We start from the raw sequence: 15604 nt of genomic DNA on the forward strand, positions 1-15604 counted from the left end.
GACTTAGAATTTAAAATTACTGTGATTAATATGCTAAGGACACTAATGGAAGAAACGGACAACATGCAACAACAGATGAGGAATGTAAGAAGAGAGAGGAAGTGGTAAGAAAGAAACACAAGAAAATGCTGTAAACCAGAAACACTGTAAGAGAGTGAAGAATGCCTTTGATGGACAAGGCTGAGGAAAGGATCTTGGAATCTGCACATACACCAATAGAAACTTTCCTAACTGAAATGCAAAAAGAGAGAATGGGAGTGTGTGGGGGGAAACAGGATATGGAAAATTTTGGACAATTACAAAAGTAATACCTATCCACAATGGAAATAACAGAAGGAAAAGAAAAAGAGAGAGGAGAAGAAAAATATGTGAAGTAACAATAGCTGAGAACTTTCCCAAAGGGATGACCGATTCCAAAACACAGATCCAGGGAGCTCAGAGATCACCACAAATAACCAATACCAAAACATCTACATCTAGGCATATACTCAAACTGCAGAAACCCAAAGACAGAGAGACTCTTGAAAGAGCCAAGAGGAGCTAAAGCCTTTAGTGCAAAAAGGGTAAGAAGTACAGTGCCCTTCTCATTAGAAGACATGCAGGAGAAGAGGAGAATTCTACATCCAGTGAAGCCATCCTTCAAAAGGAAAGAGGAACTGAAGAGTTTCTCAAATAAACTGAGGGATCTGCTTGCCAGCAGACATGCCATACACAAAATATTAAAAGAAGTGCTTCAGCAGGAAGAAATAGAGAATCGGAATAAACCAATCACAAGCAAAGAAATCAAAACAGCAATCCAAAATCTCCCCAAAAATGAAAGCCCAGGACCAGACTGCTTCTCTGGAGAATTCTACCAAACATTCAAAGAAGATTTAATACCTATCTTTCTCAAACTATGCCAGAAAATTGAGGAAGGTGGAGCATTCCCTAACACATTCTATGAAGCCAACATCACCCTGATCCCAAAACCTAACAAGGACAACACAAAGAAGGAAAACTACATGCCAATATCACTGGTGAACATAGATGCAAGAATCCTCGACAAAAGTTTGGCAAACCAAATACAGCAATACATTAAAAAGATTATAAACCATCATCAAGTGGGATTTATACCAGGGACACAGGGATGGTTCAACATCCGCAAGTCAATCAACGTGGTACACTACATTAACAAAATGAGAAACAAAAACCACATGATCATCTCAAGAGATGCAGAGAAAGCATTCGACAAGATCCTACATCCATTTATGACAAAAACTCTCAATAAAATGGGTATAGAAGGAAAGTACCTCAACATAATAAAGGCCATATATGACAAACCCACAGCTAACATCATACTCAATGGGCAAAAACCGAAAGCCATCCCTCTGAGAACGGGAACAAGACAAGGGTGCCCACTCTCACCACTCTTATTCAACATAGTACTGGAGGTTTTGGCCAGAGCAATTCAGCAGGAAAAAGAAATAAAAGGAATCCAAATAGGCAATGAAGAAGTGAAACTCTCACTGTTTGCAGACGACATGATCTTATATATAGAAAACCCCAAAGAATCCATGGGAAAACTATTAGAAGTAATCAACAGCTACAGCAAGTTGCAGGATACAAAATCAACATTCATAAATCAGTAGCATTTCTATACTCCAACAACGAAATAACAGAAAAGGAACGCAAGAACTCAATCCCATTCACAATAGCAACAAAAAGAATAAAATACTTTGGCGTAAATGTAACCAAGGAAATGAAAGACCTATACAACGAAAACTACAAGGCTTCCCTGAAAGAAATGAATGACGACATAAAGAAATGGAAAGACATTCCATGCGCATGGATTGGAAGAATAAACATAGTTAAAATGTCCATACTACCTAAAGCAACCTACAGATTCAATGCTATCCCAATCAGAATCCCAATGACATTCTTTACAGAAATTGAACAAAGAATCCTAAAATTCATATGGGGCAACAAAAGACCCTGAATTGCTAAAGCAATCCTGAGAAAGAAGAACAAAGCTGGAGGCATCACAATCCCTGACTTCAAAGCACACTACAAAGCTACAGTAGTCAAAACAGCATGGTACTGGTGCAAAAAACAGGTGCACAGATCAATGGAGTAGAATTGAAAGCCCAGAAATAGAACCACACATCTATGGACGACTAACCTTTGACAAAGGAACTGAGGGCCTACAAGGGAGAAAGAAAGTCTCTTCAACAAACGGTGCTGGGAAAACTGGACAGCCACATGTGAAAGAAGGAAAATTGGCCATTCTTCTTCACCGTTCCCAAAAATAAACTCAAAATGGATCAAAGACCTAAAGATTACACCTGAAACACTAAGTCTTCTAGAAGAGAATATAGGCAGTACACTCTTTGACATCAGTATCAAAAGGATCTTTTCAGACACCATAACTCCTCAGACGAGGGAAACAATAGAAAGAATAAACAAATGGGACTTCATCAGACTAAAGAGCTTCTTCAAGGCAAGGGAAACCTGGATTGAAAAAAACAAACAGCCCACGAGTTGGGAAAAAATATTTACAAGTTATTTATCTGACAAAGGGTTAATCTCCATAATATATAAAGAACTCAAACAGCTCAACAACAAAAAATCAAACAACCCAATCAAAACATGGGCAGGGGACATGAACAGACATTTCTCCAAAGAAGATATATGGATGGCCAATAGACACATGAAAAGATGCTCACCATCACTAGTCATCAGGGAAATGCAAATCAAAACTACACTAAGATATCATCTTACACCTGTTAGAATGGCAAAAATAACCAACACAAAAAGTGATGAATGCTGGAGAGGTTGCGGAGAAAAGGGAACTCTCATACACTGCGGGTGGGAATGCAAACTAGTGCAGCCACTATGGAAAACAGTATGGAGATTTCTCAAAAAATTAAAAATATAAATACCTTACGACCCAGACATCCCACTACTGGGTATCTATCCAAAGAACTTGAAATCAGCAATTCCAAAAGCACCATGCACCCCTATGTTCATCGCAGCATTATTTACAATAGGCAAGATGTGGAAGCAACCTAAACATCCATCAACCTCGTAGATGATTGGATAAAGAAGATTATGGTATACATACACAATGGAATACTACTCAGCGATAAAAAAGATAAAATCGTCTCGTTCACAACAACATGGATGGACCTTGAAGGTATTATGTTAAGTGAAATAAGCCAGATAGAGAAAGTCAAACTCTGTATGACTCCACTCATACGTGGAAGTGAACATAGAGACAAAGAGAACTGATTGGTGATTACCAAGGGAAGGGGGGTGGGGAGAGGGCGCAAAGGGTGAAGCGGAGCACCTACAAAATGACTAACAATAATGCACAACTGAAATTTCACAAGGTTGTAAACTATCATCATCTTAATAAAAAGTAAAAAAAAAAAAAGAAAAAAAAGAAGTGCTTCAGGGAGAAGGAAAATGATATAGGTCAGAAACTCGACTCTATATAAAGTAAAGAAGAGCATTGGTGAAGGAATCAATGAAGGTAGATAAATCTTTTCTTTTTCTTATTCTTAATTGACCTAATAGGTAAAAGTTTGTTCAAATTAATAGTAATGATGTGATTACAGCATAGGCATGAGTGAAATGAACGACAACAATTTTATAAGGAATGCAGGAGCGGAATTGCGAATATCCTGTTACATGGGACTTGCACGACCCATGGAGTAGTATAGCGTTATTTCAAAGTGGACCTAGGTTAGTTGTAAACATATAGTGCAAAGTCTAAGACGAACACTAAAAACGTTTTAGAAAGAACTATCATTGATACTCTAAGAAAGGAGACAAAATGAAATAAAATTAAATGTTCAGTTTAAAGCAGAGAAAGAGAAAAGAAGGAAGTAGAAAGCCATTACAAACGTGACAGATATTAATTCAAATGCAGCAATAACCAGACTAAATGTGAATGGTCTGAGTACACCATTATGAGATGGAGACTGTCAGAGAACACAAAATAAACTATATGTTCCCTATAAGAAACCCACTTTAAGGATATACACAAATTACAAGTAAAGGGATAGACAAAGATATATCCTGCTAACACAAATTAAAAGAAACCTCGAATACCTATATTATTTCAGACAAAGCAGACATTAGGACAAGAAAAATGATCAGGGATAAGGTATTCCATAATAACAAAGGTGTCAATACTCCAACACGTAATAATCCTTACTATCTACGTACCTAACAACAGAGCATCAAAGCGTGTGAGACAAAAACTGATAGAACTGCAAGGAGAAATAGACAAATCCGCCATCATAGATGGAGACTTCAGCATCACTCTGTTAGCAATGAACAGATCCAGCAGGCAGAAAATCAGTAACAACACAGTTGACCTCAACAGCACCATCAATCAACCAGATTTCAGTGATATCTATAGAGTCACAAAGACCCCAAATAACAGCTAAGGCAATCCTGAGAAAGAAGAACAAATCTGGAGGCATCACGCTTCCTTATTTGAAACTATACCACAAAGCTATGGTAATCAAAACAGTATAATACCCGCATTAAAACACACCCAGAAACCAACAGAACAGAATCAAGAGCCCTCAGCGAAACCCATGCATATATGGTAAACTAATCCTTCACAAGGAAACCAAGAATACTCTATGGGGAAAGAATAATTTCTTCTGTCAGTGGTGTTGTGAAAACTGGCTAACCGCAGACAAAAGAAGGAAATTGGACCCCCAACTAGACCACTCCCAAAAATTAACTCCAAATGGATGAAAGACTTAAATGTAGGACTTGAAACCATAAAGTTCCTAAAAGAAAACATAAGAGAAAAGCTCCTTCACATCGGTCACGGCAATGACGTTTTGGATATGACCCCAAAAGGAAAGACAAGAAAAGCAAAAATAAACAAATGAGACTACAACTATCTAAAAACTTACACACAGCAAAATAATCAACAAAATGAAAAGGCAGCTTGTAAAATGGGAGAAAATATTAGCAAGTCATCTTCTGAGTTTATAAATAACTCATACTACTCAATAACAAGAAAACAAAAACAAAACAGTCTGAGTAAGAAATGGATAGAAGGGCTTAACAGATGTTTTTCCAAAGAAGACGTACAAACGTCCAACAGGTACATGAAAAGATGCTCAACATCATTACTCGTTAGGGCAATGTGAATCAAAACCACAATGAAATAATACCTCACACCTGTTAGAATGGCTATAGTTGAAAACTGGTGTGGACAAGGATGTGGAGAAAAGGAGATCCTTTTGCACTGCTGCTAGGAATATATATTAGTACAGCCATGATGGAAAACAGTTTAGAAGTTCCTCAAAACATTAGAAGGAGTTACCCAGTTTCCCAGTACCATTTGTTGATGAGAATATGCTTTCCCCCATTATGTGTTCTTGGCTCCATTATCAAAAATTACATGACCTCACATGCAGAGGTTTATTTCTAGGCTACCTATTCTGCTCCCTTGTTCTCTAGGCCCATTTTGTGCCACTATCCCATTGGCATAATTTACTATAGCTTTGTAATGTAGTTTGAAGTCAGCAAGTGTGATGCCTCCAGATTTATTCCTTCTCAAAATTGCTTTGGCTGTTTGGGGTCTTTTGTGGTCCCATCCAATTTTAGAATTGTTTTTTCTGTATCTATCTATGAAAAGTGCCACTGAAATTTTGATAGGGATTGCACTGAATCTGGAGATGGCTTTGGGATTGTGGACATTTTAATAGTATTCATTCTTCCAGTCCATGAACACAGGATATCTCCCCACGTGTTTCTATCTTTTTCAATTTCTTTCACCAAAGTCTGGTAGTTTTCATTGTACAGTTCTTTCACTTCCTTGCTTAAATGTATTCCTAAAAATTTTATTGTTTTTGATGCTATTGTGAATGGGAAAAGGATAGTCTTTTCAATGAATAGTGGTGGAAACGTTGCATACTCATAGGCAGAAAAATGAAATTGGACCCCTAAATTGCACCACTCACAATATTACCTCAAAGTGGATTAGAGACTTAACCCTAAGTCCTGATATCCTAAAACTCCTGGGAGAATACATGAAGAAGCTCCTGACTCAGGTCTTGGCAATTGCGTTTTGGATATGACATCGATAGCACAAGCTACAAAAGCAAAATCAACAATTGGAACTATAAAGCTATATAGCTGTAAACTATAACTATAAAGCTTCTTCACAGCATAATCACAATCAAGAAAATGTAAAAACAACGTACGGAATGGAGAAACAATTCACAGACTGTAGAGTGGAGAAGGGGTTAGTACCCGAAATATAAAAGGAACTCATACATCTCAACAGCAAAAAACCCAAAATAATCCGATTTAAATATGGGCAGAGGATCTGAATAGATATTTTTCCAAAGAAGAAATCCTAATGGCCAACAGGTACATTAAAAAAATACTCAACATCGCTAATCATTAGGGAAATGCAAATCAAAACAACGTTGAGCTATCACCTCACACCTGTTCAAATAGTTGTCATCAAGAAGACAAGTGGTAAGTGTTGGCCACATTGTGGAGAATAAAGAAGCTTTGTGCACTGTTGGTGAGGATGTTGATTGGTTCAAATACTATAGAAAATAATACGGAGAATCCTCAAAAACTAAAAGTTGAACTACCGTATGCTCCAGTAATCCCACTTCCTGTTATACATCCAAAGGAAGCGAAAACAGGATATGGAAAAGATATCTGCACTCACATGTTTATTACAGCGAGTAATATAGCCAAGCTATGGAAACAACCCAAGTGTCCATCAATGGATGAATGGATAAAGCAATGAGGTGTATGCACACACAAGGGAATATTATTCAGCCATGAGAAAGAAGGCTATCCTGCTAATTGCAACAACATGGGTGGACTTTGAGGGCATTCTACTTAGTGAGATAAGCCAGATAGAGAAAGACAAATATCGTATGACATCATCATATATGGAATCTCACATGTTGAATTCATAGAAACAGAGAGTAGAATGGTGGTTACCAGGGGCAGAGGGGTGGGGGAATTGGGGAGATGTTGTTAAAGGGTAAAAACGTGCAACTAGAAAAGGAATAAGTTCTCAAGATCCAGTGCATAGCACAGTGATTACAGGCAAAAACACTAGATTATATACTTCAAAATTCTTAAGAGATCTGTTCTTAAATGTTCTCACCACAAAAGAAGTTATAATCATGTGATGTGATAGAAGTGTTATCTACAGCTATGATGGTAATCATATGAAATACATAAATGGATCAATCAACACACTGGACACCTTTAAGAAATTACAAGCAGAACTACCATGTAATCCAGCAAACCCATTCTGGGTATATATCCGAAGGAAACGAAATCAGAATCTTGAAGAGATTTCTGCACTCGCATGTTCACTGCAGCATTCTTCCCAATAGCCAAGACCTGGAAACATACGAAGTGTCCAGCAACAGATGAATGAGAAAGACCATGAGGTATATACAGAAAAGGAAATATTATACAGCCATAAAAAAAGAAGGAAATCCTACCATTTGTGACAAGGAAGGATCTGGAGGGCATTATGCTGGGTGAAATAAGTCAGACAGAGAAAGACCAATACTGTAAAATCTCATTTATATGTGTAATCTAAAAGAGCCAAACTCGGAGAAACAGAACAGAATGGTTTTTGCCAGGGGCTGGTGGTGGGAGTCTAACAGCTAGATCTGAAGTTAGCATGAGGGAAGCCAGCTTAGGAAAGGAAGCAATTCTGTAACCAGGACCCTGACTCACTAGTCTCTGGGAATACCTTCTCGCCTGCACGCAGCCTACGTGATTAAGCACCTCTCCCTGGTGCAAAATACATCACCTGCTCATTCTGAGACTCTTGCTTATGTACATCCTCCAGCTGTGACAAGACAACTTTGTTCTCTGAGTTCCCCAGGAACATGACAACCTCCAGAAAGAAAAATCCTGCACTGCTACCCATCATGAATGACAGACCAAAGAGATAAATCGGCGCCTTGCAGTTTGTCACACCAGATGGTTGACATCCCTAAACCCTCTCTTTCCCTGCCCATCTCCCCTCCATAAACTGCCTCAAGGTTCTGTAGGATTGGAAGGTGGTTCTTTCGGACACTAGTCCGCCATCTTCCGATTATGCTAGCTAACTGCATAAATTTTCCTTTCTCAGCCACAGGCCTGTGTGCAATTGACTGGCATGAGATTGTGGTGAGCAGAAGGCGCCCCTTTTGCTTAGTTACAGAGGAAATGAGGAGATGTTGGTCAAAGGCTACAAATTTCCAGTTACATGATGAGTAAGCTCTAGTGAATCTAATGGACAGGATGGTGACTATAGTTAACACACTATATTGTATACTTGAAAGTTGCTAAGGGAGTAGCTCTGAAATGTTCTCCCCACAAATAAATGGTAATTATGGGAGGTGATGGAGGTGTTAACTAACCTTATCATTTCACAGTGGTAATCATTTCACAATATACATGTGTATCAAATCATTGCATTGTACACCTTAAACTCAAACAATGTTATATTACATCAACTATATGTCAATAAAACTGTGAAGTAAAAAGAATTTCAAGATGACAACAATGGAGCAGGAAATCAAGGAAGGGCTTTTCTGCACGAAGGACCTTGTGTGACAGCACAGGTGTCACACCTGTGAATCTGGCAAAAACGCATCTAAAATCTGAGCACTTGTCGCCATCTCCACTGCTGACCACCTGGCCTGTGCTCCCACCAGGGTTACTACTGGTGCCCCAATGGTCATCAAGATCAAATGCAACCAGCCACCGTCCCACAACTAACGACATTTAGCAAATGCTGAAATACGTGTACACATATGTATAAAACATGTTAGTTTATAATACATACCTGAAAATCACATATTATCTTATTAGAATTAGATGTAATGTAAAATGAAATTGGGAAATACCCCAGGCTGAAAGCAGAAGTGTCCTGGTGCAAAGAGACCACAGATCTGTACGCAGTTCCCATGACGGGATGACTGTGTGCAGCAAGTGGAAACTGTCCAGGGAGCTCTCAGCGAAAACTCCTGATCCAGATGAAGACGCGCCGAGTACAAGGCCGCACCCCTTGCCCACGGCCGCCGTGAGAAAGGAACTGAAATCTGCGAGAGAGACGCAGAAACATACTTTCTGATTTACACAATAAACAACAAGAAAATAAAGGAGTGAGCAAGGAAGAAGCTACAGATAAAAATATCAATTCTGCTGGGAAAGACGTTTATAATAAAACTAAGGTATAGATATCTTACTTTTACCTTTTGAATGGACATATACAAACTTAAGATGTTTTCAGATTTTACATTTTTAAAGGAGAAAATCTGTTTGCAATGAATGTATCTAATTTACAAAACTGTCATTGTCTTAGGTCTTTAATATGATGAAGCTTTAAGTTGAGTATATTTCATGTTAAATGCTTTAAGCAGCATGCAATGCTGTTATTTTAAAAATCACCATTGTGCTTGGATTGTCTAAAACTGATTCATGATATATTCATATCAGATTCTTACCAATAATTTGGTTGGGGCCTGGATTCATTATTGATGTTTAACAATACTGGCCACATTGGAATCCTGCAAAAATGTTTCAACGAGCTCATATTTAAAAATATTTAAGATTGTAGCTCTGTTATGAGAAAATGCCAATCATGGTAATATTCTCATTTGAAAGCAAGATAAGCAAAGAAGTGTATTTTAAATATATTATAGATAATTTGTCTTCCTTTAAAGCCAGGAAAGTAAAACTGTAATAACTCCTCACTCTGATATACTTAAAATATTGAAACAATGTGTATTAATACGTCATCTTTACCTTTGCAATATTTTTTCAGCTACTTTCTCGTTACAGGAAAAATTACCCATCAACAATTCATGTAGTGCGTGTCTATCTGTACACTTTTTCCCTTTCGCCCAGCAATTCTGTAGTCTCCAGACGTGTCCTGTGTTCCCAGCTCCTTCCCCGGGAAGGCCCGACATCTCGCACATCCTTTCACGAGGGCACCTGTGTGTCTGAATCTGTGCACAATTCCTCCCACAAACCCCGCGAGCCTGTGACACAGCACAGCGGGCTGTGATCGCCCCATGAGCCCCGTAAAGGACGATCCTGTGCACAACAGGCCTCAGGAACACACGCCCTGAGGGAGTAGAGAACAAGCCCCAGGAAAAGTCCAGACCATGCAGCTCTGTGCGCACGACCAAAGGAGAAGGTCAGAGGAGGCACCCAGGCCACTGCTGGGCCGGCAGCGGGCAGGGAGCATCCTCCTCCCCAGGGAGCGGCACATCGATCCTGGGGACAGGAAGCTCTTGTCTCACTGCGGCCAGGAACCAGCATCCATGGGCAGCACACCCAGCGCCACACCCTGGTCTCTGGGGCCCTGGTGAGAACAAGGCGGTGGTGTGAGCCCTGTGCCCCCGGCCGGGGAGCAAGCTGGCTACCGCTAAGCAGGGACTCCTAAGCCGAGGCACAGCAGCTCAGTGGTCACACTGTTCAGTCCCTTAATTTCTGAAGTTCAAACGGAAATGGGCACAGTATCCCAGGCCTTGAGGAGAGTGGATTATGATAACAAGAAGTACAGGTCAAAATGCAACACGCGGTGCGTATTCTCTGTGCTGCCAATGAATGAGGGGAACTTAAAAGAAAAGAAAATACCCTTCACAAAAGGGTACAAAAGGAAAATAAATAAAATCCTTGTGTAAAAATATAAACAAGTAAAGACAAATCTGTATCAGAAAACTACCAAATGCTGTGGAAAGCTGGCAAAGAAAACCTACCTAATAGGAGACGTATTTCACTTCCATGATCAGTAGACTCAGTATAATGAAGATGTCAGCTCTTCCCGACTGGACCTATAGAGTCAACACAACCCCAGTCAATGTCCCAGTCAGACACTTTGTAGATATCTACAAACCGTTTCTGCACCTGGAATATCCTGCACAACACTGAAGAGCAAAGTTGAGTAAGCCGCACTTCCCCGTTCCAGGATTTAAAAAGCTACAGCGAGCATGATGCTGGGGTAAGAATGTGCCAGGAGATAAATGGAAAAGAACACAGAGTCCACAGATAGACTCACAAACATGGTCAACTGATCTTTGTCCAAAGATCAAAGGCAATTTGATGGAGAAAAGTTAGTCTTTTAAACAAATGGTGATGCCACAATCGGGTGACCTTATGGAAAACAATTAACAAAGACACAAACTTTCCACATGACACAAATATTCACCAAAATTGTTCATGGATGTAAATGTAAACTACAAAGCTATTAAAATTCTAGAAATAGCAAAGGAGAAGATATGACCTCGGTTTTCATGAGGACCTTTTATCCCCAACATTGAAAGAATGAGTCTTCAAAGAAAAATCAAGTTAAGGTGGACTTTGTTAGAATTAAAATTTTCTACTCTGTGACAATACTGTTAAGAGAAGAAAAAGACCAACTCTAGACTGTGAGAAATCTTTGCAAGAAGCATATCTAAGAAAAGGCTGTATTAAAAGGTACAAAGCATCATAAATTCAACAATAAGAAAACAAACATTCCAATTAAAAATGGGTAAAGATCTGAACAAACACCTCACTAACGAAGATATAAGCATAAATTAAGCATGCAAGAACACGCTCAAAATCACTTATCATTAGAGAAAAGAAAACTGAAACAAAGTGAGACAACCTTTACACACAAATAGACGACATCAATTCATGGCTGGGGGGCAGGACAGCACAGACTCTCTGTCATCGCTGCTGCCCATGCCGAGTGGTGCAGCCGCTGTGGAAGACACTTGGGTACTTTGTTACAAAGCTAAACATCATCTTAACTCGTGATCCCTCAACCATCTTCCTAGGTATTTACACACTGTTTTCAAATAGAACGTCAACAAAAAAGCCAGCACACATATGTACACTGCACCTTATTTATAGGGGCAGGGAACTTGAATGAACAAAGATAACCTTCAATAAATGAAAGCACACCCAAATGAGGTACATCCATGCAATGTAATGCGATCAAGTGCCAACACTGAAAGAACTATCAAGATGAACAGACATGGAGGAATCTCAAACTCATCTTTATAACTGAAAGAAGCATCTGTGAAGGCTGGGTAGAGTATGATCTCATTGATATGGCATTCTGCGAACACAAAGCAATCAATTTGATACACAGATCAGCTTCCCAGTGCTGTGCAGGGATGGTGTGGGCGGAGAGGTCAGGAAATCTGTGTGATGCTTTAATGGCGGATACTTGCCTCTCTGCCTTTGACAAAATCCCCAGATTTTTACAGTAGAAAGAGCAAATCTTGACTTACACAAATTAGTAAAATGATTTAGGTGGGTGGATCCTTGGATGGAATGCAAATGAGACTAAAGAGTGTAACTATATTGAGAATGGAAAAAACACACAGCAAGTGGTGGGGGAAGTGGTGTTGACCTAAGGACCTTTGGAAATGACTGGAATCTGTACAACTACAGGAAAAGAAACCGACCAAGCAAAGAGCCCTACTTGATAAAGTTCTTTCTCAACAGTTACTGGTTAATAACTGTGAGGCCCCTATGCATCTAGACTGGGATTGGAGAAATGACTGAGTGGTCGCCAGACAGCAGGAGACAGGGTTCCACTACTGGAGGGGCAGGTTTCGGGGAGGGCAGGGCGCGGGCTGGAGGGCTCCATGTGGCCATGCATTCGAGTGGGAAGCCGTGCTCTGAACTGATGCTGACCTTAATCTAAACATGGCCGTTTCCATATAGACACATTTATAGCAGACAGTGTACACACGGTAAGGTCAGCACACCAGCCTAACTTAAGCATCCTGCCACCGAGAGAGCCAAGAAGCAAGGACACCCAGGAGCAACCAGCACACTGAGCTCACAGATCCATGTTTTTAATGCAATTGTCTCATACAAGGAGCCAGCGTTCCTTGAGGAAAAGGCTGATATCCAGGCTGAGGCTGAGAATGCACAAGACAATGCTGCAGAGTCCTGCAGAGCTGGAAAGTAAGGCGGTGTTAAACCACCAACCACACATGGCATTTTTCGATCACTTTCACATCCTAAGACACATTAAGCATTAAAAATAAAGAAGACACCTATACGATTGCAACCATTTCCCCTTTCACCCCAGGCTGCCATCTGCCAGTCCCCATCACTCATGATTGAAAAGTTCCAATATCTGGCATATTCACTTCACAGTCATGTAGGTTTCCCTTCTCCTTTAATTTGTATCAGAATTTCTCCCCAGAAACAATCCTGAATATGCAACAAATACCCAGCATGCTGTGATTCTGAGCCTTCCAACACCTCAATGAAGAGATACTTTTATAAAGTAAGTCTTCTTAAAACATGACTGAGAAAGTAGAGAATAAACCACGAGGGAACAGCCCAGAAAATAAAGCTTCTGTGCTGACCGTTTAAGAAAAACGTCGCGGGGCCCCGAACGCAGCCCCCTCGTCAGCCATGAGGGCCAGACAGGAGGTGTGTTCTTTCTGAGCAGGAGACCCCAACATGACCGCAGCTGTGTCTCCTCCATCCTCCTGACAAGCGAAGCACCTTCCCCGCTGAGGATGCAGCTCCTGCGGCCTCTGGCAGAACCCGCAGGCACCCCACGCTGCTCACAAATGGAGGTCCATGCGCCCCCTGCCGGACACCGGGGGCAGAGCAGGAGGCTCAGAACTCACAGCTGGAGGTGGATGGGCGCCCCTTCCGGAAATGGTGCTAAATTACTCAAACCCGAGTGCCCTAGTCTCTTTGCTGATGGTCCCGAGGACGCTCTGCTGCAGCCAGCGCTGCTCTCTTGCCCAGGACATGCCCCACCCCTTGGAGCCATGGCCTGGAGAACAAGGGAGTCACCAGGCTTTGGAGTCCTTGAAAAAGACCGCCTCGATGCCACGGCACAATGAAATCACCCATTTCAAGTCCCTAGAATACAGCCACCCATTTTCATCATCAGAGTCTCCACAGGATGTTAGGTGTTAGACTCAAAGGACTGCAGCTCTGCTTGTGATCAGACCCTCTTTGATAAACTGCCCTACAGACTTGATCACAGTCACAGAGAACTGAAGCCAAAGATGAGAGCTGAAAATCTGTTGGCTCGTCCTCATTTGTGGTCCTGAATTGTGGTCCAGAGGTGCTTCCGAGGAATCCGCAGCTCTCTGAAGCCCTGGAGGACAGCTGGTCGGCCTGAGAGCTTGTCGGGGAGGGAATCCAGCTGTGTAGCAAGTGCATCCAAAACTGATGAAGTGAGGAAGAATATTCGGGTCCTGACTGTCTCTGTTCGATTGTATTTTTAGGCACAAGAAAGTAATCTGCACTTCTACCAGCTACAAACTATCTGAAAACAAAAGAATGGAAATATATTTAAAATGTGATACATCTTTAATATCAAAAAATTGCTGGGAGAGAATGTGATTTTCGTTTTTTAAATAAACTTATGCACAGGTGGCAAATTATCATGCTCTACACCTGAAACTTATACAATAGGAAAAAATAAATAAATAGACTTAAGAATTACATTTTTAATTTACCCTTTCAGCTCTTCAAGGGCTATTTACTGTTTCCAGATTTGGAAACATATTTTTTCATGGAAAACTTGCTTCAGAACAATTTTTGTTACAGACTTCTTTAAAGTCAAGTCAAGTCATCTGCTGGCCCAAAGATATATGAAAATATCAGTTATTGGAACATTATATAGATTTGTTTCCTGCATATAGCATCTCAACACAAGCTTTCAAATAGCAAGTGGCTCTGCCTATTGATTTTCCTCCAGTCAGAGGGTCAGGACCCAGCTACCTTCAATTTGGGGATTTGCCCTCTTCGACATGTGGATTCGGCTCTGGGCGTGTCCTTAGGTTCCTTCCAGAACGTTGCAAAGGGGAAATGTATGGCACATCCTGAGGCACGTTTTCATGGACTGAGCCTATACATGCAAACAGCCCTTCCAGCCCATTTCTTTGCTGAACACTACTTCACATGGGCACAGAGTGAAGAGAGCAAAGAGGCTGGAAAGGAAATATTATTGTGGTACTAGTGGAAAAAGAGAGAATTTGGTCTAGAAGCCTCTTTTGGGGTTGTTTTATTTGTTTTGTTTTTTGATGAGGAAGATTGTCCCAGAGCTAACATCTGTGGCAAGCTTCGTCTGTTTTGCATGCAAGTCACCGCCACAGCCTGGCTGATGAGAAATGGGTCGGTCCGCACCCAGATCTGAGCCCAAGAACCCCCCCGCCCGGCCTCTGAAGTGCAGCACATGAACGTTATTAACCACTATGCCACCGGGCTGGCTATTGCTTTTTCAATATGTTCACAAATGCTACTTTTAGAACAAACAACCAATTTTCTTGCTTGCACACATTTTATTCAGTAAAAAGTGTGACTCAGTGTCTGATTACCCAAACTAATCACAGGGAACAAACTGATGGAACAGGACAAGGATGTCACTCATTAAAGTTCATGGCATCACTGGCTCTTTGAAAGGGTGATTCCCATTGATTATCAAAGGGCCATTGTTTTCTAAAATGTCAGAAAGATACGATAATAGCTGTAGTAGCAGGTGTGGGTTGATGTGAGTGCCATCACTCAGTCGCGACGAGACGTCTTATGCATCCAGGATGGTCTGTGTTGCTGTCACTCAGTGTGCGGAGAGGTG

The 15604-nt window shown here is 40.8% G+C and overlaps 1 protein-coding gene across 2 annotated transcripts in view; it reads right to left on the minus strand.

Annotated features, from left to right (window-relative positions):
• LOC138919072 (protein phosphatase 1L-like) overlaps nt 1–15604 on the minus strand; it is a 52749-nt gene that overhangs the window by 14144 nt on the left and 23001 nt on the right. Inside the window, exons 2-3 of one of the 2 annotated variants that reach the window (XM_070243108.1) lie at nt 10755–10829; nt 8895–9089 (exon numbers count right to left, since the gene is read on the minus strand). The exons of the other annotated variant lie outside the window; for it this stretch is intronic. Of the exons in view, the coding sequence (XP_070099209.1) occupies nt 10755–10829 (75 nt within the window). The 3' untranslated portion in view covers nt 8895–9089. The remainder of the gene's footprint in view (nt 1–8894; nt 9090–10754; nt 10830–15604) is intronic. 2 annotated transcript variants of the gene reach the window in all.

The sequence above is a fragment of the Equus caballus genome, chromosome 19 (genome assembly GCF_041296265.1).
Source record: "Equus caballus isolate H_3958 breed thoroughbred chromosome 19, TB-T2T, whole genome shotgun sequence".
Lineage (NCBI taxonomy): Eukaryota > Metazoa > Chordata > Mammalia > Perissodactyla > Equidae > Equus > Equus caballus.